General features: G+C 39.4%; 2 protein-coding genes across 2 annotated transcripts in view; both read left to right on the top strand.

Annotated features, from left to right (window-relative positions):
• The window catches only part of tmem115 (transmembrane protein 115), a 5,848-nt gene extending 2,152 nt beyond the window's left edge, over positions 1-3,696 (top strand). Inside the window, exons 3-4 of the mRNA XM_005730714.1 lie at positions 1,052-1,416; positions 3,231-3,696. Of these exons, the coding sequence (XP_005730771.1) occupies positions 1,052-1,416; positions 3,231-3,534 (669 nt within the window). The 3' untranslated portion in view covers positions 3,535-3,696. The remainder of the gene's footprint in view (positions 1-1,051; positions 1,417-3,230) is intronic.
• A 5,120-nt stretch (positions 3,697-8,816) lies between these two features.
• Positions 8,817-19,311, top strand: rhoab (ras homolog gene family, member Ab). The gene is made up of 5 exons (XM_005730712.2): positions 8,817-8,989; positions 16,222-16,379; positions 17,782-17,902; positions 18,802-18,932; positions 19,137-19,311. The coding sequence occupies exons 2-5, from the start codon at positions 16,224-16,226 to the stop codon at positions 19,308-19,310; spliced, it is 582 nt and encodes a 193-aa protein (XP_005730769.1). The 5' UTR covers positions 8,817-8,989; positions 16,222-16,223; the 3' UTR covers position 19,311.
• The last annotated feature ends 5,495 nt before the right edge of the window (positions 19,312-24,806 follow it).

The raw sequence follows: 24,806 nt of genomic DNA, 5'->3' as shown, positions 1-24,806 counted from the left end.
TCTTTTTATCTATTGCGTTATTTTTGCATTATATGGGGATTTGGTGTTTTACCTTTTTTCCTGTATAGAGAAGTTTTGGCACCCCCTCCTCAGAGGTCTTTTACAGAGGTCTGTTATTTGGACTTTATCCATTCATCCATCCACTTCAACTTTTCAAACTCAGGGGTGTGAGGTGACTGACCATAACAGGTCACCAGTCTGTCACAGGGCTGGGTTTGTATCAAGTGATAAATAAAAACAAAACAAAACATAGATTTCTGTCAGCTAGATATCACAGATTTATTGCCTTAACTGTAACACTTGTAAGTCGTCTTCCCAAAGTCTGTAAAAGTGGTCTGTTTGTAGTTTATGCTGGAGGAGAGACATAACTTTTTTTAATTGTCATATTTCTACCATCTGTATATTAATTTAAAAATCATGTTGCAAAACGTGAAACGCTTTCAGAGGTTTCATTCATCCAAGTGTCATTTTGTCACCAGTTTTTGCTCTTAATGGGATTATATGGTCATAAGTTATCACTGTGTAAGCACATGTAGTTTACAGACTGAGGTGTTCAGCGTTTTCTCCAGTTGGCCTGTGTTCGATTTTCTTCGACATTTGGATTACAGTGCAGTCTTTTAATTTACATTTTAGGGTTTAGTTTCCTGCTCGTCTGCAGAGCAGCTGTGTCCAGATAAGGTTTTAGTTTTTCTTGCTGAGACACACTTTAGTGGCATGTTCCCAATAAGTTTCTGAAACGTCTTGGCCATTCTGCCTTAGTTTGCCCTCATTTTTGCTTTTTGTGCTTGTTGCCAGTTTGAGTGAAACTGGGTCACTTCTCAAATCTCTTGGTCTCAATTGACCAGGTTAGGAACTTTGTTGAAACATTTGTTGAAACACTTGGACTGTGACTTCTGCCTGTTACCCGGCATCTAACCAGTTGGTTTTCCCCATTCCTAAATCTAACTCACTTAAAGAGATTGTGAGAACTGCAAGCCAACAAGTTTTTATAAAATGGTAGCTTCCTCGATGATTTTGGCCACCAGAACTGAAGTCTTTTTGTTCCTTTCAGGTGAGACTCAAAGCAGCACCAGCTTTGGTCCTCCTCTTCCTGGCTTTATTGCGCCTGTCTGGATTGCTTGACAGCTCCGCTCCCCTGGCTTCATACAGTTATGGTGCACTGTCCGGATGGGTCTACCTGCGCTTCTACCAGAGGCACAGCCGGGGCCGCGGCGACATGTCAGACCACTTTGCCTTCGCAAGTTTCTTCCCAGAGGCAGTGCAGCCAGCTGTGGGACTGCTGGCAGGGCTCGTCCACTCTGCCCTGGTGAAGATGAAGGTGTGCAGGAAGATGGTAAAGAGATACGACGTGGGAGCGCCCTCCTCCATCACCATCAGCTTACCTGGGACAGACCCACAGGATGCAGAAAGGAGGAGGTGAGTGAGCGCAAACAAGAAGGAGTTAAATATTTACATCTGTAAACATATGTCCTCATACACTAAACTGAAATTGAAGCATTGAATACAACCAGCCTCAGTTTGTCTCAGTAAAGTGTTGTATAAAATGTTATTTTTGCCTTCATCTATTTATATTTCAAATTATGGTCTAAAATGCCCACGTTAAGGCCACACTCCAACAGTCCCTGCATCATTAAATAAATGGTGCGAATAGGTTCCTAATGGCATTCTAATGCCGTTCTATTAAAAGAGAACGTTTGAGTTATGGCTCTTAAAATGTCAGACTCTCAATACACATTCATTAATAATACAGTGTTAATGGGATAGCTACAAAATATACTTTATTGTGTGTGTTTGGTGTCATGTTTGGCAAATTTACAAAGTAAGGGAAGAGACAATAATCGTAACTGTAAAAAATGTACAAAATAAGAATTGCATATTAATTTAAATACTTATGTATCATAACTGTATCATTAACATGATACAGTTATTTATTTAATTTTTTACAATATTACAGTAGTTGTTAGTAGCCATGTAGTTAACCAAAGAAAAGACTGGGTGTGACATGTGTGTTTTGTCTAGAATAGCAAAGTCTGCCAGTGTGTTCAGTGACGTCTGTGTGTAAGCACAGATATCTTAAAACAAGTTACTGTTACCACTTTAGATTATGTTTGTTGATGTGAAACAATTGTGAATTATACATTTGCAACTTTTTTGGCTACATGTTTGGAGCGAAATAAATGCCCCCACAGCAGCAATGACTTCTTTGACATTTTAATAAATTTAGAGTTGACTTTTGAGCAAAAGTTAAGTAAAACATTATTTAGGATTTTTTTTTTCACTGCTAGATTTGGGTACTCCTACTTAAAAAATCAATCCTAAAAGACAACAGAGAATTTGGTGAGGTAGCTCTAGTAAGTATTGATTTGTCATAACTAGGAATGGATGGATTCAGTTTGACAAAAAGCTTGATTGGGTGTCACGACAGCAGCCAATCTACTCAATTTAGTGTGACTTTATTCTTTGTTAATTACGTCACACCTCGGCACAACTAGTATAAGAGGTAATGCACCATGGAGGAAATGAAGAGCAAAGAGTCAGCAGTAGTTTTGTACGTTTGCGGTAGTTTTTGACTTAACCACCAACTTTGGTAAAATGAGTTGATGCATGTGAAAAGCTCTATTGGTGCTTTTCCTGTCAGGTTCTGTGTTTCTCTTAATGTTCAGCGTCACAATTGTTGGGAGGCTTTAATTGCACAATGATGTAATCTTAATTTCTAGTATTTCGTTTCCACTGACTCCCTGATGTGTTTGAGACAAAAGGTGAGATTAGTGCAGTATGAAGTAGTCTAATCAGAATTACACGCAGTTAAAATGGATGTAATTCTGATTAGACTAGTGCAAACATAATGTTTCTGTTCTTTTGGCACCATTCAAATAGTCACATTTTATTTTACAATTAGAAAAGCAGTGTTTGGGTTGAGTCTGATGTTGCCTCACACAAAAACTTGTGTCAGATACTTGAAGCCAAGTTATTTGAACTCCCTGAGGGGCCCACTTGGTAGATGTTGCTCGTTTTTTATATGTATTTTTTATTTTGGTGAATTTAAATATTGTTCAACATTATCAGCTTTTTAGTCTTTATCATTAAAGACTCTCAGTGTGTACGTATGAAATTCCTACAAGAATCCCATAGAGACACATTACTCACTTCTTTTTATTATGTCAGTAGTTTAGTGTTTTGAGCCCTGAAATCATTGAAGCAAAGCATTTCTCTTCGTCTCATCCTTGTAGACAACTGGCCCTGAAAGCTCTGAACGAGCGTCTAAAACGCGTAGAGGACCAGTCTGCTTGGCCCAGCATGGATGACGAGGAAGACGACGATGACGACGAGGTCAGAACCGACACACAGCCGCTCCTACCAGGCGGACGTGAGCCCTCCTCCACACCAAGAACAGCAGGGGGAGCCATCAGTGCCTCCCTCTCCTCCACCTCCTCATCATTGATGTCACAAAGTGGCGGAGCACCTTCCTCGGGTGGAGTGCAGCACCCAGAGTCCAGCATCATCAGCTTTGAGGATGCACCTTCAAGATCATAGCAAACAGAACACAAGTGTACAGATATGCACGCTCTGTTTGAGGTCACTGGCAAGTATACTGGTGTGTTCAGAGTTCCTGACTAGTATACAGGTTTATTCAGTGACAGCTATTAGGCACACACACACACACACACACACACACACACACACACACACACACACACACACACACACACACACACCCCTTTGACCAGTGTATACAAACAAACAAACAGCTGTGCACACTCAAACTCTGTCAGCATCATTGTGAAGCCCAAAAGACTGTACAGTGCTTTCAGTTGAGACACGATGGTTGTAAATGCTCAGTGTAGTTGGGCAGACTGAACACTAAATTCTTGACTCGCTCCTGCATACAAACGAAAGAAAGTCACAAAAATTCTTTCTTTTCCAGACTTAATCCCAGCTTGCAGAAATCTGTTCACTGCTTCGTGTGTCCTATTTCTTTTTTTTGCTTTCTAAATAAATAATGAAATGGGTGTATGATATTCTTTTTTTGTAAGTTTTACAGAGCAGCCATATTCATTCTTTTGTTTTCCGCTGTGGGGTAAGCTGTCCGTGACAGAGGCTGGGTTTGAGTTCCTGATTCTCGATGAAAGACTGTGGCGCGTCAAATTGAGAAGCACTAAGTCAGATTAGCTTTGGGTTCACTGGTTCCAAATATAGAACCAGGTGTGGAACGGAGGAAGCATGTTACTCAGCACCAACTGCTGGACCACAGGAAAGAAGCTGCTGCGGGTCTGTCCTGCTGATGAACTGTGTTACCAAACATCAAGATTTGAAAAAGTGCCAGGTGAAAGAAAAATTCCAGACCAGGTTAACTTGCCACCCGATACCTCTCTGGAATCACAAGCAGAAGTACAAACCACATTAACCCTACCCACCCTCCTTTTTTTTTTTTTTTTTTCTTTTCTTGTCAGTGCCCCCCCCCAAATAGTCTATTCACTTATTTAATTCAACAAAAATTTAACTTTTTTGGACTAACAAGACATGTTGGTGGTGTTACGCTCACACAGATCTGTGGATGATTTTCTTGTTTTGCAAGCTGATTTTATTTCTTTCCTGATCCTAACCTGTTTACACTTCTGCATTCAAGATTCTGAAATTATGCTACAAATGTGTGAGCAAGTGCTGTTCTGTTATCTGGGTGCCTACAATGAAGGGAGGGTGGTCATTGTCTGCGCTTCTTTTATCCATTTGCACCATTAGAAATGTGGTATTTAAAGAAAATCACATTGATTTATGAGTTACCGATTTTAAGTTTTATAATTGTTGTAACTCTGGCACTGGTCCATGAGGACAAATGATTCCACAAACAGAGGACTGCTGTCCTGGTCAGTAGTCAACATGGCACAGGTCTCACAGTCACATCCTTTGGACTTGTAGCATTACCATCTCTAAATTTATACTTCCAGACCTGACTCATGGTGAATCGTTTTCTAGGGTTGTTGATAGCAGCTAAATTATTTCATCTAAATAAACATGAACTTCATTTACACCTAAAGGTCATCAGTTCACTGATTGTGCTGCCAGTCATTGCTGTTGCTGTTGCATGCTATTGTGGAAACAATCAAATCATTGAATTTGCAATTTCCCTCCTGTCCTTTTTGATTAGTCATTTGAAGCAAATGAATTGTTTAGCAATGATGACAAACTGAAACCGTACTTTGGATAAATACGTTTGCACTCATAATCATAATCATAAGCTTGTAATTTCAGTGAGAAATTACAACTAGCTGAGACTGTGAACCATGGTGTTTTTTTTGTTTTTGTTTTTTTTTGTTTTTTTTAAATCACTTTAGATTAGAAGAGCAAAAGTCCATGAGGTTATATTCACACCCTCCTTCGGCCTCTATGATTCTTCCTGTGAAAACAGGCCAAACATTAAGACTAAACGCTGATTAGGGTGAACTGCTAAGAATTAAGAGTTACCTCTACTTTCCTAAAGATATTTAAGAAAATTACAGATTGTTATTATTATATTATTGGGGAAACTACAGAGCTACAAAAATGAGTATGATGTTACATGTGTAATTCCATTTAATAGTTTTGAATTCAAAATAAATATTAAAATAGGTTGTTTTTAATGTTGTTTTATCAACATAATGAAACTTCCTGTGTCACCACACCTTCAAAATAAAAAAACAAAAACAAAAAACCCACATAAATGTAGCCAACCAAATTGAATTCCTCCTAAGTGGAAATGTTTATCTGTGGCTCAGAAGGAGTGATTCTGAGCACGCCTTTGAAGCTATGAGAAAACGGTCAGCCTTGTGTCTGGACTCAAATTTTCCCTTTTTTTTTTTTTTTTTTTTAACACTGAAATATAGAATTGGGTTCTTTGCTTCTTAATAAATGGCAAAAATAGCCTGTAGTCTGCAGACCTTCGCCCCATGTGATAAATTGAAACGGTTGATGGAATGAGATGTGATGTTGACAGGGAAGTGATAAGCCATATTAGAGGGATGGAATTCTGTGTGCTGTCCTGTTTATTCTTGTTTTATCTCACTGTGCTCATATTTTGGCAAGCCTGTGTATACATGGGATGATTTGGGCCTCTACATTAATTTGAATGTTACTGTTTCTGTAAATGAACGGACACAGGAACTGATCTTCAGAGTGGAGCAGGTGAAGCTGCAGTCAGACGTCTGATACTTAACACTGCACCCGACCATCAAACACAGTAGCAACGGATAAAAACAGTCAAGGCAACTTTGTACATAATTGCATAGAATTACAGTGCAATTTACAGCTTTATGGTGTCATTTTCATACCTTTTACATGCAAGATAGTCCGCAAATAGTCAAATAGCAGTTAAAAAGTGTGTGTTAAGCTTGACTGGCTGCCCAATTCAGCTTGCATCACAAAATCAGCATTGCAGCAAAACATGCTAATGCGGTTGCCTGCAGATAACTGTGAAGTTCAGTGATTTGGTGAAGTTGTACCTTTTTATTTTTTTTATTTTTTATTTTTTTTTAGTGGTTTGAAGGCCGTGGAGCATTGTCGCTGGCAGTCTGAGGTTTCAGACTGAATCTCGTCAGTCTGACATTCAGCCAAACCTCACCTCCAGTCCTGTTTCCAATGTTTTGTTTTTTATTTATTTCCTTTCCCCCCCCTTGAATTAAAATGTCATTAAAGTGAAGAAGGCAGATCCTGTCTGTGTGTCTTATCCCTTTGTACAGTTGGGTCAAACTATAAAAACTGCAGACGAGCATAATGAATGATGTCAGTGCTGTTCAGTGTTAAATTACAGTGGCCTCTCTTTTAGGCTCTGCAGAAATGCTAGCATTGCAACTTGGCCGACATAAATTTGGTTCAAGTCTTTTTTTTTCCCCCTTCCCCTGTTCACATGTATCATGTCTTCAGCCGGGCATGGTGACTTTTTTAAAGCTTGTTTCATTCCACCCTTACATTCATCCTTAAATGTATTCTCACAAATCATTTCCCAATTGGATGTCCAGTTACATAATTTTATGTTCAATTTTTTCAGGTCTTAAACAAGCTCCTTGCTTTGAGACACATGAGAGATGGATGAAAATTGTATGCCCAAGGTATAAAATTGGAAGACGAGTAACTGAAGGGCTTCATGTGTTGTTACATCAGAATTTAAGACTTCTTTTAGAACTATTGCCTCTATTAATCTGATTGTTTTTCTTGTCTTAATTTTCCAGTGAGTGTTTTTACAAATGTGGAGCTGAGAAAAGAGAGTTGTAACAATGACATTAAATATAATCACTGCTTGATATGGCTGGGTTATCACTTGTAAGGTACATTTGGGTGTTTGGGGGATGCTGTACATGTAAGGTTGTCAAGTCTTTAAGACACTTTGTGAGACAACATAGTCCTAGGAAAAATGTCATTGTTTTGGGAAACACCAAACTTCATGAGCTTTAGATAAAAAATGGTTAAGAAAGATGAGACTGTTGTGTTTTGGCAGAGTTGATCACCCACAAGGTTTATTTTTCTTGCTTTTCATTACTTCCATTTTCCTTCTCTGTCTCTACTTTTGCTCCAGCAGATCTCGTTCACACTACGGACATCTTTCTCTCTCTGTACTGTGGCATTTGCACAGACTTCTGTTGATTTTCAAATATATTAGTTCATCTCAATATGAAATAAAAGGCGATTGTATGAAATGTTAGTGAATGGTGTATTACTCTTGTGGTAATTGGTACCTTGCTGTGGAGCTACTATTGAATTTGTGGGCTCAGTAGTCATGTGAAAGAGTTTTTACATGTCACTATAAGTCACACATCAGACCTTTAGAATCCTAAATTTAGATTTTTGGTTTTTTTCAGCTTTCCTGAGCATTGCACAGTCCAACCTTGATGGGTGAATTTGCTGTAGCGTCCACTCCTGGGAAGACTGTCAGTTGTTTTGAATGTTTTCCACTAGTGACTAATCCTAATGTATAATGATGAATTTATAACCCTTACCAGAATGAAGGGGAGAAACAGTTGCTTCTTTAAGATCATTGTTGATGCACTTCCTCCTTGGCATTGCATTAACACAAATACTACCAAAGCCTTTTCTTTTATAGAGGTGATCACACAGTAGTATTTATTAGAAGGACTTGGCTAATACTTCTTAATTCCTAGTAAAGTAAAAAGTGTGATTAATTTGGCATATATTATATATTGCCAGAGGTGAGGAAAACCTGTAGTGTAACATATTTATTTTGTTTTTCATATTTACAGGAACATTTTTACACAATTTCGTCTCCCTGCCTCTGAATTGGCTTGTTTTCTGAAATTGACCGCCAGGTGGGGCAGTAAGCACAAAGTTTTTCCTGTTAGGCTCTGGCTCTGGCACTGTTTAGAATTGGACCTTAAAGCTATAACTTGGGTTCAATTAACTCGGTTCTTAAAATATTTTCGCCCGTAGGGGCATAACCCCATCATTTATTTTATACTGGACCAGTACAGTAATGGCCACTGTCACTTGTTTAGCCCAAAGCTACAATTAGCTGGAACCTAAGGAAAACGAGTTACTGTTAAGGTGTAAGGAAATGTTGGAGTCAGTCGTTTTGGACACCGCGTAGTGGTTTAAGTAAGATTATTTTAGATTACCTGTAATTGGAAACCCTTGTAAAAGTCTTTTGGTTGGATAGAAACACTTACGCTGTTTTAAAACACATGTTAACCTGAGTGAAAGTCTTTTTTTTTTTTAATTCCACCTGTGAAATAGACTGTGTTTATGGCTCACATAGTACCCTGAAATTACACATTTCCACAAGTGTTCATACCAAGTCGTGCCCGCGCAGGTGTGGCTCTCAGGCTCGTGCCCGCCACCCCTCCCCCTCTGCTAGAAACTACAAACCTTAGCGGCTCGCTCTCGTCAAGTAATTCATTGTATCAGATTTAGACGGGAGGAAGCAGCGAGCGAGTCGGCTGGTCGGAAAAACAACTTTGGTCCGGGAAACACTGAAAAACCCAACTGCTAGGCACATAAACTGAAGGTAAACAACTTTCTGCGATATCCGACTATGATGAAATGTTGTTTCTTTCGCACTGTTATTTTTAAAAGTGATGGAAATATTTTTTTAAAGTTGCCCGGAGCTGAGCGAGGCCGTGCTAGCAAAGCTAAAAGCTAGCGATGTTAGCTTACGGTAGCTAAGTTAGCCTTTCCCCGAGCCGACCTCTATTTTAGTGCCGCTTCCGCAGTTGCTGTTCAGTTGTGCTGAAGAAAAAACTAGTGTGTGCTTATCGTAGAAAGTCTTTCGACCCCTGCCTCCCCCTAAAGAAAATTATCAGGCTATACCGGGCACTGTTTACAAACTGTGCAAACTTAGCAAGGCTTATAAATGGAACCGCAAAGATTGGTCTAGATTGTCGAGTCTTAACCAAACAATGAGGCGATTTTCCTGACTTGCCTCGGCTGATCAGGCGGTTCTCCGGCGTCTCTTTTTTGTCTGTTAGTATGGCTGTTAGGCGGGTTATAATTTTCCCGTGACTAGTTAAAGATAAGAAGGGCGGTGTGAAAGAGCGTTGCAGTTTCTTTAAAACCTAAAATTCATATTTCTCGTCATTTTGTACGCTTTAGAAGGCGTCAGTTGTACTTGGGCGCACCATTTCTACTTATTAGGGCATTTTAAGAGTTGCGTTTTCTTTGAGACGCTTTGTGGCGAGAAGGTTTTACCTCTGGTAAATCGTACGTGTTATGTGTGGATCTCGCTTGGTGTGTAGTTTGGATGTTGGCCACCCACCCATTCTTCCACTGCGGACACACTAGCCATCTGTTGCCTCTGTGATGACGCCATTTTTCTGGTGACCCACCCAGTGGCTAGCTGGTTAAAAAAATGTTTGGTTTAACACTCCCGAGCTCTCACAGGCGACACAACTTTTTCTGTACCTTGGCTATAGTGGACGACCATGTATAGCAGAAGTCAGCTTTCTAACCCGCCACATGGGTGTTGCTTGGTGATACCAAAGTGATCCATCATCATATTTATGCGTTATGGTTATTGTTGATGTGACAGTATCATGGGTGTGATCAAAACTAAAGATCTAATGCAGTCTTTGGGAGATGGTAGCAGTGTATGTAATTGTCAAGTTGACAGAAGTATTTCCTGTTCTTTTTTTTTTTCTTTTCTTTGACTAATAATGAGAAACTGTTACATGTAATCTAGTGCCGGAGCCAGTGACCACAATCTCAAAGCATAGCTTTTTGTTTAGCATATAAATTGATTTTAAAGTACTGTACATTAATAATCAAAGTAAATATTTCTTGACATTATTCTTTTCCATGTAGAATAGCCTCCAGGGTAACTCCTTCATAAGGTTCTATCACTCTGAATCTGCCTCCTAATACACGAGCAAGGTTTTACTGCAGGACTTGCGGGTTGTTGCCCTTGAAGCTGTTAACTAAATTCATATCCTCTCCACTGTAATAGAGGAAGATGATGGCTTTTGAACAGTATCCAATTTAGATAAATGGTCAGCTTTGTCAAAATAATTTCATACCGATTAAGACTTCTTACCCATACCACATATATTTCAGTACATGCGTGATGACAAAGACAAGCCCAAAGTGTAGGATGGTGATGAATGGGTGGCTGGAATTTGTGTGCTGATTATTGGTAATTGTTCTGCAGCCTTATTATCCACAATAGTGTCTCCAGAGGTTTGTACCAAAGCAACTGTAATTGTTTTTATTTTATTCTTTAAATTGCAGTTGGTACCATAATCATTTTTAAAATGGTGTATATTAAATGTTTAACAGTAATTTTATTGGCTGTGCTTATCTGTAGATCAACTGGTCTCATACACTTGATGGTATGCTTAACCTAAGCTAATAAAAGCTTCTGGTATTGATTATGGTAACTGGAGTCTCAGAACTGAAATGCATTTTGAAATTGTTGTTAACAAGAATTGATTGAGCCTTTGAAATTTGACAGTAGTGCTTTTACTTATGGTTTTCTTTTTCATTTTAATTGATGATTGATGACTGTGCCTCCTGTTTGCGGAGTAATTCAGTAAGATGTAGTTATCAACGAACAGTTATCAGAATGTAGTATGTAATAGGAACCTACATTTCTACTATATGTATTGTATTAATAAGGCCCACGATGTTGTTCCCTTTAATTTAATGTTGTGTAAAGTACACATTATAGTATGTGTGTTTCATTGTATGTTTATAACACTACATGGCTAATCTGTTCAATGCTGTAAAAAACATTTCCTGTTTATAGAACTGGGCTTGAAAGAGCATCACATATGTGCATACTTTAAAAGTAAATTTGAAAACCGAGACCAGAATTGCTCCCACAGTAACTTACAGTGGTTTTTATCTTCGTGTATTGTGATGCCCAACTGGAGCTGCTAGTGCTATTAGTTAAAACATTGAGTGTGGTAAAGTTCATTCAAGTATGAAATGCACTGAAAATTCAAAAGAAAAATTGGATTTATTTTATTTTGTTTATGATCAAAAACTGTGGCATAAATAGTTATTTCCTCTAGATTCGTACCTGCCTGAAAAATGAGAGATGAACTGAACCGTGGGTTTAAAGAAATGCTACACCCTTAAAATAAATGAATTATCATCTGATCGCATACAGGGCAAAACCGAAACCGTGACGTACAGATTCATCTGCACTGTTTATACCGACAATGGTCTGATATTTACAGATGGCTGTCTAGCCACTTTTAGCAAACCAGCAGGGACAAGCTGGAGTACACACAATGTTGAATCAAGTTCAGCAACATTGTACTTGGTAGACTGAGATGACATCCAGTCAAAAAAACATGGGTTTGACCAGTGTGAAGAAGCTGTTTTCAATTCAATCTTTCACACAGACAGAATTCCTAGATCACAGGGGACATGGCCAGACAGCTAACTCGATGAGCAAATACTGTAAGGTCATAATTTAAAGGTCTGTCTTGACCAAAGGTAGCTAGTATAACAAGCTCGTCTTTGTTACTTTGACATGTAATGACCTGAGTTCCAAAGTAAATTCATACACCGTGTATCTCTAGCCAAACTGCTTACAGCAGGTGACTACTGCCTACATTAAGTACAGGTTATGTTAGGGGAAAAATCGCTGAAATGCAAATATTTCTCTTCTTGAATACAACCCTTGTGAGCAGCCTAGTCATTTCATTAGCTGAAGATCTATGACATGTTGTCAAGTCTGTAGTGCTTTAGCAAACTAATAGCGCATACATTACCAAGCAGTTTTAAAGGGGATATTTTTATACTGCATTTTTCCGTTATGTATGTGCTGTACATATTGATAATAAATTGCATTTCTTTGGGCTGCAATTTATTATCAATATGTACAGCACATACATGTTAGATCACAGAAGAAGCTTGTGTCAAGTATCTGTCAGAAATTGAAATATTTATCAGCCAGCAGTCAGTTAACCAGCCTTAAGTGGGGGTAATTTTCCACCCTGGAGAATGTATGTGTGGGGTTTTTCCTCACCAAGCATACACACCTTATCAATGCCACCGTGGCACTTTCTAAAGGTTTCTTGTCTTTTTGTTTTGTTTTTGTTGTTGTTTTCTTTCTAGCAGACAAGATAATGAATCATCAGGTGCACAGTAATGTTTAAGGCTGTGTCATACAAAGTGAAAATGCTGACAGAATAGCATTTCACTTCACACTTGAATGACGTGTGAAAGCATTATGGAAGTGTTTTTGTGTTTGAAAGTGGTTGTGTATCTAAACAGGACTGCTTTTCATAAGTAACCAGAAATGCCTACTTGATTTTTTAAAATATAATATTTTAACAAACTAACAAAAAATTGCTGGCTAAGTGTATATTAACCAGTTGTTATTTGTTGCTCTCTGCTTCTCTGTGTACTCTTCGCTGTAATTTGATCCTGTTGGTTGTCAACGTCGCTCTCATTTGAGTTAATCTAATAGACTCTTGCTGACTACCATGCTAATGGGGTGGGGATTTGCACGTGTAGCCTAGTCCTTACTATCTACAAGGTTATGAATGACAAGTGAAGTAACATGTTACCTTGGTTTGCTGCTCATCCAGCATACAACACAGCTTGTATAACCAGCTGTGTTTTGCTAAACTCGAACAATATACTATCTTTAGTGACGGTCAGCTTGCCCACTATCTGCGTTATCACCATGATGTCGATGTCTGAGAATGTGGTGTTTTTGAAAAGGACTTGTTACGTCACTCCTGTTAATTGACAAACATGTTTAAATTTAGCATGGCTATGAAAAATGGGCTGCCTAAATTTTAACAGCCGATGATGATGTGTGGAAATCTTCAGTTCACATTCTGTTTGTTGTAAACAGGTAGACAATGCTCAAGTTTTATTTTTTCATTGAGTACATCTGGATTTTAGAAAAGGAATGATTAACTAACAATTATCCTGTCGTTTAAATGTACATCTAGAGACACTAAGGGCACTTAGTCATTATTCAATGATGCCCTCTTGAAAGGTGCATGTTTACTTCATGCATTGGTCCAGAGATTTTACATTACAATCTACACGTCCTAAAAAAAATTGGCAGGTATGTGGAAACGTGCACAGAGCGTCACAGTCATTGTCTGATGACAACATTACGTCATAGATCCTAGCGTGCTCACAGCTCCAGAATCTGAAAACACGCTTTGTAGCTTTCAATCATGTGTGGGATGGGCAACATTGTTATGTAGTTTTTGTACTTTGGCCATCAGTATTCACCCTAAGAACTAATAATCAACCTATATTAATCTTTTGACAGCACTTCTGTACTAGGTCATACTTACATTGTGATAATTGTATTTACTGAAATTAATGCCTAAAACCAGCTTTATATCATTTCTATTGCGGAGACCCCTGCTAGCTATTAAGCATGGTTGGTACGTTTAACGACTTGACGTATAACCAACATTCATCAAAAGGAGGTCACAGATACTCATTTTTACCTAGTGGGCAAATTGACTGTATACCCACCTCTAGGCTACAGCTGCCCCAATTCTTGTCTTTTCCTTTTATTCTCAAGTCATGGTGGGGGTGGTCTGATCCTTTTTTTTTTTTTTCTCTCCTTTTTTTGGACGCCGATGTCCTACTTAGACAATTCATCTACCATTTATGAGATGCTTTCCATGCTTTTTAGATTTGATAACTAGAAATTGAAAAGAAAATGTGTAACATAATTATTAACTAATTTATGTTCACTTGCTTCATCCTCTGTTTCTTCATTTCTATGGGAAGGGGCTAACTGAGCAGAGCAGCGGGCATAAGATGAAGACAACGCAATTTGTTCCTGAGCGCAATACAAGCCAGTCCTGGCCAGAGCATTAACAGCTCTGTCACAGTTGCTCTGCTTGGCAAGCAAATTTTAAAAAATGAGAGAGTGAAGCCCACAGGGAAGAGCAACATAGCCAGCGAGTGACAGGAACTCTAGCATGTGTGAATTTAACCTGTGGTTGATGAATGTGTTCTGTGGAAAAAATCTTAGTGGTGGAAGTAAGCCCTTTGTCCAGATGTGCTGTGCTTTAGGAAAACGCTGCCTTTTCATCAGAAATTTACTGATTTTGTTGCCAGAAACTAAAGACTGTAGGCACATGTATCTGAGAATTTCAGTTGCATGCAAATTACTATATGGACGCACACACAAACATAATGGTATATTAACTAATTTTTATTTTCATGCAGCTGGGGTTTTATTAAACTATAGTACATCAATAAAACTCTGGCACCCTAGCAGATTAAAGGGGCCAGTTAAACAAAGATACATCTCCAGAACTGCAGCAGATTAACACCATATTTTAGCTGATGGATTGAAAGACAACAGGAGAGGTGTCAAGCAGTTTGCTCTCTACCACGCCTCCACCTGACTCACTATGATGGAGATAGCAGGGTAGAGAATGATGATTGGCACTCCACACTGCTATACCTTCTCAAACCAAGGAGGAAATATCCATTCAGGGATGTGATTTATTAGCCCTGCTATGTGAGGTCCCGTTGTCCTTGTGCTGTTAGCAAGTACACAGTATATGTACTGTGTTGGTGTGAAAGTCTAAGCAGCAGGGCCACCATGACAAATGAGCTATGTTTGATGTGTGCTCAATGAATAAAGAGAGCGTTTCAGTGTGTCCAGCTGAACAACGCTAGCATTTAAAACGCATTTCCTATTCAAATGAAGACAAGTCACCTTCTTTTGTCCTGTTTAGTGTCTCAGATTTTTTTTTTTCTTTTTAAATGTGGCTGTCATTTTCCATAGTTTAAACAGCAGTGCATATTAAATAATTGTAAAATATCTGTGGAGGTTCAGCAGAAAATCCAAAACACTGGCACTCATTTCGTGTCTTTAACATTCAGCTGAGTGCAATTTCCCAACATGGACTGATCCTAGCTGCTGCAAACCAGTGACACAAGACTGCATGTCACTCATTTGCACTAACTTCCCTTAACTCTGTTGGGCAAGTTCATCTCACACCCACACTGGTGCGCTTGTTGGGTCATTTACAATAATGAATTACTGGAACCTTGACTCAGTACTTCCTAGTAGCTCGCATCTTTGTGCACCACGCAACACCTTTGTGATGTTGTGTATAGGTAGTGCAGAAAACGTGCAGTGCAGTTAGAAGAACAGGGGACAGTGTAAACACTACACGTATTCTTAAGTTACATGCACAAGACATTGGATTATTAATGAAAGTGGGTTACAGTTATTTACTCAATTTTACATCGAGAATGTGAACAACGTAATTAACCTTTTAGTTTTTAACAAACTATATGTAGTAGCCTGCAGGAAGTTTAACTTTACCCCAATACAAAATGATTCCTGCTCTTTTCTTTGCCATTTTTATCAAGTATACCCTGTTTTCAAATCAGTTTGAATAGTGATACCAATATATTTCTGATTATTTTCTGATTTCATTAATCATTTCACAACTCTGGGGGGCTTCTGAGACTGAGTTGCTTTTCAGCTATGTGGTTTAAAGGTGTTAAGTGTAGTGTTGCATAGTTCAGGTGCACCTAGCAACACTACCCTTCTATGTGGCACAAATGTGACTCAACTTTCACATTTTTCTCTGTTCTCATGCTCAAAATGGGCAGTCAAACAAGACCTGAGTAGCACAAATTTTATTTGTGAACAGGAGAGTAATTCTTCCAGTGGTTACAGTCAGTGCTTTTTTGATGCTCTGCTATAATGCCATGCTATACATATACTTCATACAACGCTTTTCCTGTGGTTCCCTGATTAAAATGTTCCTTTTTGTATTCCACCAGGGATGGCAGCCATCCGTAAGAAGCTGGTAATAGTGGGGGATGGAGCGTGCGGGAAGACTTGCCTTCTAATTGTCTTCAGCAAAGATCAGTTCCCTGAAGTCTATGTCCCCACTGTGTTTGAGAACTACGTTGCTGACATAGAGGTGGACAGCAAACAGGTGAGACAACTGCAGGGATTCGAACTACTACACTGCCTACTGATACTTAATGTCATGTAAGAGTGGTGCTTTGGGGTAGATGCTTTAGACCTGTTGACCCATCTGCATAAGTGACTGTTTTACTCTGTGAACAAATGCCATTTAAAGATTCTTACCTGAATTATATTTTTTGAATATTTTAATAAAGTAGGTGACTCAGTCTTGGGTCTTCTAAATGTCACAGCACATCTTTCCCTTCCTTACTAGCTGCACTGGTTTTTGTGCTGGGACTCATTTCCTGGGTGCTTAATCATGCTGAGTGCTTTAATTCTACCTTCAGGGCCAAGTGAGCAAGTGTTGAAAAAATGTACTGTTCCATTTTCACATCTTCCTTCACACAACAGCAGTCATCTGCTAAGTCTGGTTTCTTTTTGAGCTTGGTCATCATGTTTTACAAAGTGTCTGTAGCTTGTGTGTTTGCACTAAGTGAGGATTATATAAAATATAGTAGGACACTCTGCTCTGGAGTTCAGTGGATTTGATTATTTAGCACTCCACACATATCCTGTGTGGGTGGAGTTAGTTGTTCCCAGATAACTGCGGCAGCCAGCCTCATCAGTCACAAACTCTTGAGTCCTGACCTCTTTGTGGGTTAATAGGATTCTGGGACGGGAAGTCTTTATTGGCTGTCTGATTTCTAACCTCCTGTGCTGCTGCAAAGGATTCATGCTTCTTGAAGTGTGACACTTTTCCAAATGCCTTCTTTTACCATTTAGATTTGCATTCTGTATAGAGAAGATGTTATGTCACTGTCGTGTTTTGTATTGTCTCTGAAATTAAATGGCACGTGCAGAATGAACAAGAGCACAATTTATGTGAGCACATTGTTGGTATTTTTTCCCCTACCTCTTACAAATTTGGCACGTGTATTACATATACCAAGGCTTTGCAGAAATATTAATTTAAACTAAAATTGCTCTTTGAATGTGATTGATTTTAGGCAGCTTGTGGATGTTCTCTTATAATGTAATGCTTTATATGGCTTTCAAACTGGGTATTCAAAAGGTTGTGGAGAGAATATTTGAACTATCGAATGGCAACAGCTGGGGAAAAAAAATGTATTTATCATTTCCATATCATAGATCATCACTCTTTCAGGTCTTTTTCAAATTATAATTAGTGATTATGTTAGTAATCCTTGCCAGTTTAAGGTTGTAAAAAAAGCCTTTGTTGTCAGGACTGTCTGCTGCAGGTGTTGCTCACCTTCTTTGCTGGCTTCAGTGTAAAAGTTATGCTGATCAAGATGAAAATTACACATTTTTCCATCCCCTTTTGATCAGTTTTTAAAAGTTTTCCTTGTTCTCCTTTCATCAAATCTCATCTTTTGTCCTTCTTTGCCTTCTCTTTTCTCAATGTTGGTCAGGTGGAGTTGGCTCTTTGGGACACAGCAGGTCAGGAGGACTATGACAGACTGAGACCTCTCTCCTATCCAGACACTGACGTCATCCTCATGTGTTTCTCCATAGACAGCCCTGACAGCTTGGGTGTGTACAAAGCAAACACATTCTCGCAGTTGCATACACTCATGACATAAATAAAACAAATTCTCTCTTTTCTGTTTGCCACATTTCTGATTTCATTAGAAGATATTTCTGGACTGTTTTGATTGTGCACGCAGAGTAACAACTCGTTTGTTATGTAGTGTCATCCATTCCTGCTGTTAAACAGAGTCGTATCTTTTTTTCCTCATGATGATTATTAACAGCACTTCCATGATCACATGGAAATGGCTGTACATAAAAGTGATAAAAGCAGCAGAAAAATTAAACTGCCAGAGATTAATTAAGATTCAATGAAAGGACATAGTTGTAATAAAACAAAGTCTTATTGCACGAAAGATTGTCATATATCTTCAAAGCAACATTTTTTGCTGACCAAGTAAGATAACATTTGATACTCAGTGGAGATAAAAGCAGAGCTCTTTCTTCTTTTCAGAAACATAATTTAATTATGTCTGCATAAGCTTAAATTTTAAAGACTGATCAGAACGCTGACATCCTCCAATTTTACTCTGCTAACACATTTAAATGTAAATGCAGCTGCTGTGACATCAAACTGCTTTGTTTTTTGCAAAGAATGCAATGATGGTTTGTGGTGCCCACTTTTCCTATGAAAAAATGGGATTAAATGGTAAATAGTACTTTGTTTCTCCTTTAAGTGAGACACAGAGGGCTACAAAAAGATAAACAAGTCCACTGGAACAGGGCAGGGATGGACACATCATCACTGGAGAATATCTTAAAGCAAAAAAAAGAAAAAGAAAAAAGGGTCACCTCAGGCACAAAGGGCTCTCAATTAAATTTTAGTCTGACAGTTATAACACTTAAACAATTGAATTATTTGTTTGTTTATGCCTCCCGTCTCTGGTCTTTGTCCATTACAGAAAACATTCCAGAGAAGTGGACCCCGGAGGTCAAACACTTCTGTCCAAACGTTCCCATCATTCTGGTCGGAAACAAGAAAGATCTGCGTAATGACGAGCACACACGGAGAGAGCTGGCCAAGATGAAACAGGTGCCTGACTTTTTACTTGGTTTGAATTAACATGTTTGTTCTGAACTAAGCGAGAGTGAATCTTAAGTGTTCTTCTGATTTTTAGATCTTGAATTAGTGGTGCCGTGTTTCTGCCAGTCACTATAGCAAAAGCTGTTTGAGATTAAACACTTATCTAGTATATGTGTGTTCCTAAACTACCACTTTGTTTTTCTCGGCTAATAGGAGCCAGTGAAATCAGAAGAGGGCCGAGACATGGCCGGGCGGATTGCAGCATTTGGCTACATGGAGTGCTCTGCTAAGACAAAGGACGGCGTGCGGGAGGTGTTTGAGATGGCCACCAGGGCAGCACTGCAGGCCCGTCGTGGGAAAAAGAGCAATAAATGTGTGCTACTGTAAATTGGCCGTCATATTTGGACTGTTTCACCCTGGGTTACTATACCTGGGGATAGGGCTTGGGAGGGACAGAGGGATTACAAGATGGGAGGGAGGGAGGGGGAGGAAGAAAAGAGTGCAGTAAATGACTACCGCTGTAACCTGGCTGTTTGTTGGACTGAATTTACCCTGGGACTTGGGTTTGAAAGGCTTTGATGGCAAAGTACAGGTGGGGAGACGAAGGGAAGGGAGGTGGTAAACGACTACCGCTGTAAACCATTGGGCTCTTTACCTGTGGGTTTACCATCTGGGTGGGAAATTTACACCAGCGACCAGCCAAATGCTGGAACAGTTACTTTTCAACAAGCCACTTACACTGACAAAGATCCTTAAGATCGAGTCCTTCGTAAAATCTAGCTGACTGGTAGCCCTGATAAAGTTGCTCATGAATTACAGGGAGTTGGGGACAATAACAAAATTTTTTAAAGTTACCTGAATGGATGACCAGACAGACGGAAGGGAGAAACGGACAGCACAGTAAATGAGTACCACTGTAAAAGGCCACCAGTGGACTTCATCCCCAGGTGCTCATGCCTGGAATTAGGGCTAAGATGGTGTGAAGTTTGGAAGATGGAGGGATGGGATGTATGAAGTTCTGAAGTGGCCACGATAAGACAGGGAAGCCAGGGCATCACTTCCTAGTTTTGCACTTTTATCTTACTCGTTATATGCTGTAGGTCAGTTAAAACAGCCCTCAATAGGAGACAAATCGCCAGTTAAATAAATTGAGTGCTCCTCAGAATGGTGCTTGAAACAAATTTGAGGTGTATTAGCTAGCACTTCAATCCGATGGAAGAAAAACTCTCTTATTGATAGGATTAAACTAGTAGTCACATGCTGTCAGGTGGGTTGTGTTATTGGAGAGGCATGGAGCATGCTCACATGCCATTTAGTTTCTCTTTGTAGTTAATCCTCTGTTTATAGACTCTGTGACAAACACATTTAGCCTCTACTCTTACTGGATAATCTGTTGCAGACACCTGACATTGAGTGCTGTTGTTATTTGAGACTAGCTGCTTGTTTTAAACGAGATCTGAAGTGTAGCTTATCACAATCTGCTTGCTTCAGATGATCTTAGTGTTTTAGAAAACACAGCCAGGTTCAGTTATTTCCAGGTTAGCAGCAGTGTGCCTTTGGTGGCCAGACAAGATGAGCATAAACATGCAGCTGGTTTGTCTACTTTAGTTCACATCTGAGGGTTCTTTAACATTTAAGTTCATCAGACTGAATCAGTGGAAGTGGCGGGTGAATTGTGGTCCCATTGGAAGACAAAGGTAGCTTCCTGTGTTGCGTAGACCCACCTGAGCAAACTGCCATGGCTCTGCTCCCATCCCTTCCTGTTCCACAGCTGGCCGCTGGTGCTCATCCTCCTCTGGTTTTAGGCCAGGACAAAGAACAAGGAGGGGAGAGTAATGTTTACATGCACACCACTGATTTCCTTATTTGGGATGAATGACTATGAATATTACGTGTGTGTGCCTTGTGTAAGCATGTAGAAGGGTCATGTGTACATTAAGCAGATCAGGTAAATTTTTGAGGGGGGGAGGGAACGGATACCTGGGATTTACCATCCCTTTTACAGGTTGCCTGTTAGTAACTCTCATCTGCTTTAACTGTTAAAGAGAGACAAACAACAAAGTGACATGACCTTTTTATCCCAGAACAGTGCATAGAAATGCCAGAATTGTCAGGTTGGTCAGCCAGGTGGATTTCGTATAACATGCAGGTGAGCCACATCAAAGAAATAACCACCTGCTGCTAATATAGTTTTGTTTTGTTAAAATAAAGAAAAAAGAAAATGTAGGCATGGCCAGTCTGAGGATTGGTTAGTCACCAGCCTTTCCTGACTTTACTGTGTATTTTGCTAACACATTCTGGCTCTCTTCTGTGAAAGCGTTGCACCCTCCTGTTCTTCTTCCTGGTCTACAGGGAGGAGCCTGTTCTAGAAACCAGTCTCGTGGTGTTTGTTTTTATACTTTATTTCCAACTTCTTTAAAAAAAAGTCATAAACATATGTTGTCTATCAGTATTTAAAAAAATAAAATAAAATAAAAAATAAGAGGTGGAAGACTAGGGAATACTTATGTTGCTTTAGGTTTTTGTTTTTTCCTTCTCTGTGCTTTACCTGAATCTTTCTGATGATTTACTGTTGGTTTTAATAACCAATCAATCATCCCGCCAAATGCTGTTGTTGGGCAGTCAGGAGAAAGGCTGGCCTCTCGGCTGCCTGTCTAGAGCATCGCTAGGACAATTAGTGCTGGCTTTTTTTTTCTTTTTTTTTCTGTTTGTTTGTTTTTGAACACACTGTTAGCTGAAAAGACAAAAAAGGAAAGCAAACTTTATTCTCATGTACAAATCATTTTTATTTCTAGTTTTTATTGTATTTTTAAGTCCTTATTTTGGATGCTGAAGTAGTGATTTAAACAAAGGAACAGGAAAAAAACAAGCTGTATGCAAAGTCTGTAAATATATTAAAAAAATAGGAAAAAAGATGTGGGTTTGTTCATACTAGGCTATACACACGCACATGACTGGAAACTATTTGTAAACTAGCTTTGGTTTGTGTAATAAATTACTTTCTATAACACACAACTCCTATTCATTATCGTCCGGGTTGGGGAAGAGCACTTTGGCTCAGTCAATATACATGTAATATAAATGAATGGTTTTGTTTTTTGTGTTGTTGTGTTTTTGTGTTTTGATTTTACCGCTCTGTCTGAATACATGACAGTAAAACTAGCACGGGAAATCTAGAGAAAAATCCAGACAGCAGCTGAGGGGAAGTGAAACGACTTGAGATGCAATAGAGCATTTTAAAAGGAACAAATTCTTTTTTTTTTTTTTTTTTTTTTTTTTTTTTAAGCCTTTACTCGAGAGGTACATTTCAGGAAAAAAAGTAACATGAAGCAAAGACTCAACTCAAGGTTGCTGCAGCCAGAAACTAACTTAATGTTACGTGGGGGATGCACTAAATCTAAATGAGCTGCACAATACAGCTCAGGTGATCAGGGTTTAGGATTTAGTCTCTCACAGGAAGCTTCAGTCATGCTCTTAATCTTAAAGTCATCCACACTTAATTTGTGCTACAGAATGTGGTCATTATTTTATACTTTGTGGTCTGAGATCAGTTCAGACTGAGAAGTCTCAACTCAGGATGAAAATATGAAATTGCACTCCCACTGCACCTTTAAACGTCAGAATGAGCTTAGATTAAATAAAAAGCTGATTCTCGCTGAAGTTTGATTACGACCTTGATAAATAACCAGTCGTTAGGATGACTGCTGCCTGGGGAGCAGAAAGTAACACCATACCACTCAAAGATGAAAAAAAAAAACGATGATGTTCCTGCGCTGCAGAGAGTGTGTGGGATGCTGAGGTGAGGCAGTTTCAGCCTGCGTGGGACGGTGCTGGATGTTGTGGGGCAAGTAATCGAGAATCTGCGAGTGTGTGCGGAGTGTGGTGCCACTCGGTGTCCAGCAGTGGTTGTGTAATGCAGCGTGGAGGAGTGGAAATCCAGGAATAAAATGGATTAAATGTATGAGCAGGATGGTACTTGCATGGAGCTGAGCCTACATACGCCTTTGTGTAACTTAAAAGAAAAAAATACCTCTGTGTAGCACATGTAAGCAGTCAAACGGCGTGGACTAAATACTGGTTAAAAAAAATCTGCCTGTGTCAGTTCCTTTCTTGTGCTGCCAGACACTTTGATGTGAACACAGAAATCATGATTTGGAGAGTAATGATCGCCACGGGCATTCGAGTGCAAGAGGACACAGGAACAGAAATTAAGCATTCATTTAATATTCACAGAAGTAGGATAATAATGCCAGGCCATTTCAAAAGGAGGGGATATCAGAAACTCCGGCTACTTTATTATTTAAAAAAACCAATGCTGTGCAGAAAGCTTGAGGCACCATCGTCTCTTTATTATTTTGTTTCCAAGCAGCATGACTTTCTTGTCATTTTCTAAAGTGGTCTTGACCTATGGTTCTGAGTTTTCTGAGTTCTAGTTTTCTGAAGGTCTTCCAAAGCTTTTCTTTAGACAAGTTTTCTTGCACAAACAATGAGCTATTAGCCAAAAACTTGGCTCGGTGGAAGGGTGGCTATCAGGAAACCATTCTTAATGAAGGAAAACAGGGAGAAAAGGCTGATGTATTACAAGTTACACATTAAGAACTTGACTGAAAATCAGCAGGAACAGGTCTAATAGAGTGATGAATCCAAAGTATACATTTGTGGTTCAAATTGTCATCAGTATATAAAGAGGAAGTCAGCAGAGAGGTACAACAGTGAGTGTCTACAGCCATCTGTAAAACACACTGGAGGCTCTTTAATGGTTTGGTGCTGCATTTTAGCCAGTAAGTTTGGGGTGCTTGTAGAAAACTGATGGAAGTAGACTTTGACTCACCATGAAAAACTATCTAGAATGCGTCTGATTGGCCACATCTTCATTTTTCAGCACAAGAATAATCTCAAACATACTGCCAATGCAGTAAAACACCCAGTGGAGCACAATCAGTCATGGATTGGCCTCCTCAGAGCCCAGATCTCAACATGATTGAAGCAGTGTGGGATCATCTTGACAGAACAGAACAAAAGGCAGCCAACATCCAAAGAAGAGCTTTGAATGTCCTGCACTATTTAAAAGAAATAAAAGAAAGCTTGACTAAGAGTTCAGGCTGTGTTCAAAGATAAAGGTGATTTTGATATTGGAGTTGTGCAAACTCTATTTTTGCCTTATATACTGTATTTACGTGTATTTACATGCACATTTCCATAAATCTCTGCACCCGTTTCCCATTTCCAAAACATAAGAAAATGAGAGGTACTTTAAGATTTTTGCTCAGTACCAAGCATATATGGGGGAATTGTGGGGTATGGTTGGAGGGCGACAAATTAAATGATATAGAAAATATGCCTCTAGTATACAGGTAGGAGGTCGTCTCCAACAGTAAACTACAAAAGCCACAGTGGGCGGATGTGAGAGGAACCACGTCAACTTAAGCCTGCCAGACTGCAAAGGACCGACCTCCGTGACTGCGGACCTTCTTGTAGGAGAGGGCCTCATCCAGAAACAATAAGCTGTGTTGTACTCTATTCTTATTTTACCGACTCTGCCCTCGTGATCTCATCTGTTTCCTGTTTGTCACTAAACGGGCACAGCCTCAGTCTCAGTAACGTTTGTAATAACCGTATTAAAATGCTGTTACACTTGCAAAGTGGCAAACACAACACAGACACACAAGAAGCAACATTGTTAGAACCACTGTAGTTTGTTGTAGTCACAGCTACACCCGCTATGACTATACAGACAGACACTTAAAGACATATTAAGGGTATTCCCGACTTAATAAAAAGCACCTCCTCAACTGTGAGATCTCTGCTGGCTAGGCAAGGAAATGGACTGGGGCTCTCTAGAGACGCATTCAGAGCGAAACCCACGAAGTCGAAGAGGAAGGA

Source organism: Pundamilia nyererei, unplaced genomic scaffold (genome assembly GCF_000239375.1).
Source record: "Pundamilia nyererei isolate P.nyererei 1_Seehausen unplaced genomic scaffold, PunNye1.0 scaffold00039, whole genome shotgun sequence".
In the NCBI taxonomy this organism is placed as follows: domain Eukaryota; kingdom Metazoa; phylum Chordata; class Actinopteri; order Cichliformes; family Cichlidae; genus Pundamilia; species Pundamilia nyererei.
Note: the sequence above shows the minus strand (reverse complement) of the source record. Positions and strands in the feature narration are given on the sequence as shown.

Coding starts and splice junctions, on each gene's coding strand:
- rhoab (XM_005730712.2), top strand. CDS start 16,224: ATGGCAGCCATCCGTAAGAAGCTGGTAATAGTGGGGGATGGAGCGTGC. Junction 16,380..17,781: donor TAGAGGTGGACAGCAAACAG/GTGAGACAACTG, acceptor AATGTTGGTCAG/GTGGAGTTGGCTCTTTGGGA. Junction 17,903..18,801: donor AGACAGCCCTGACAGCTTGG/GTGTGTACAAAG, acceptor TGTCCATTACAG/AAAACATTCCAGAGAAGTGG.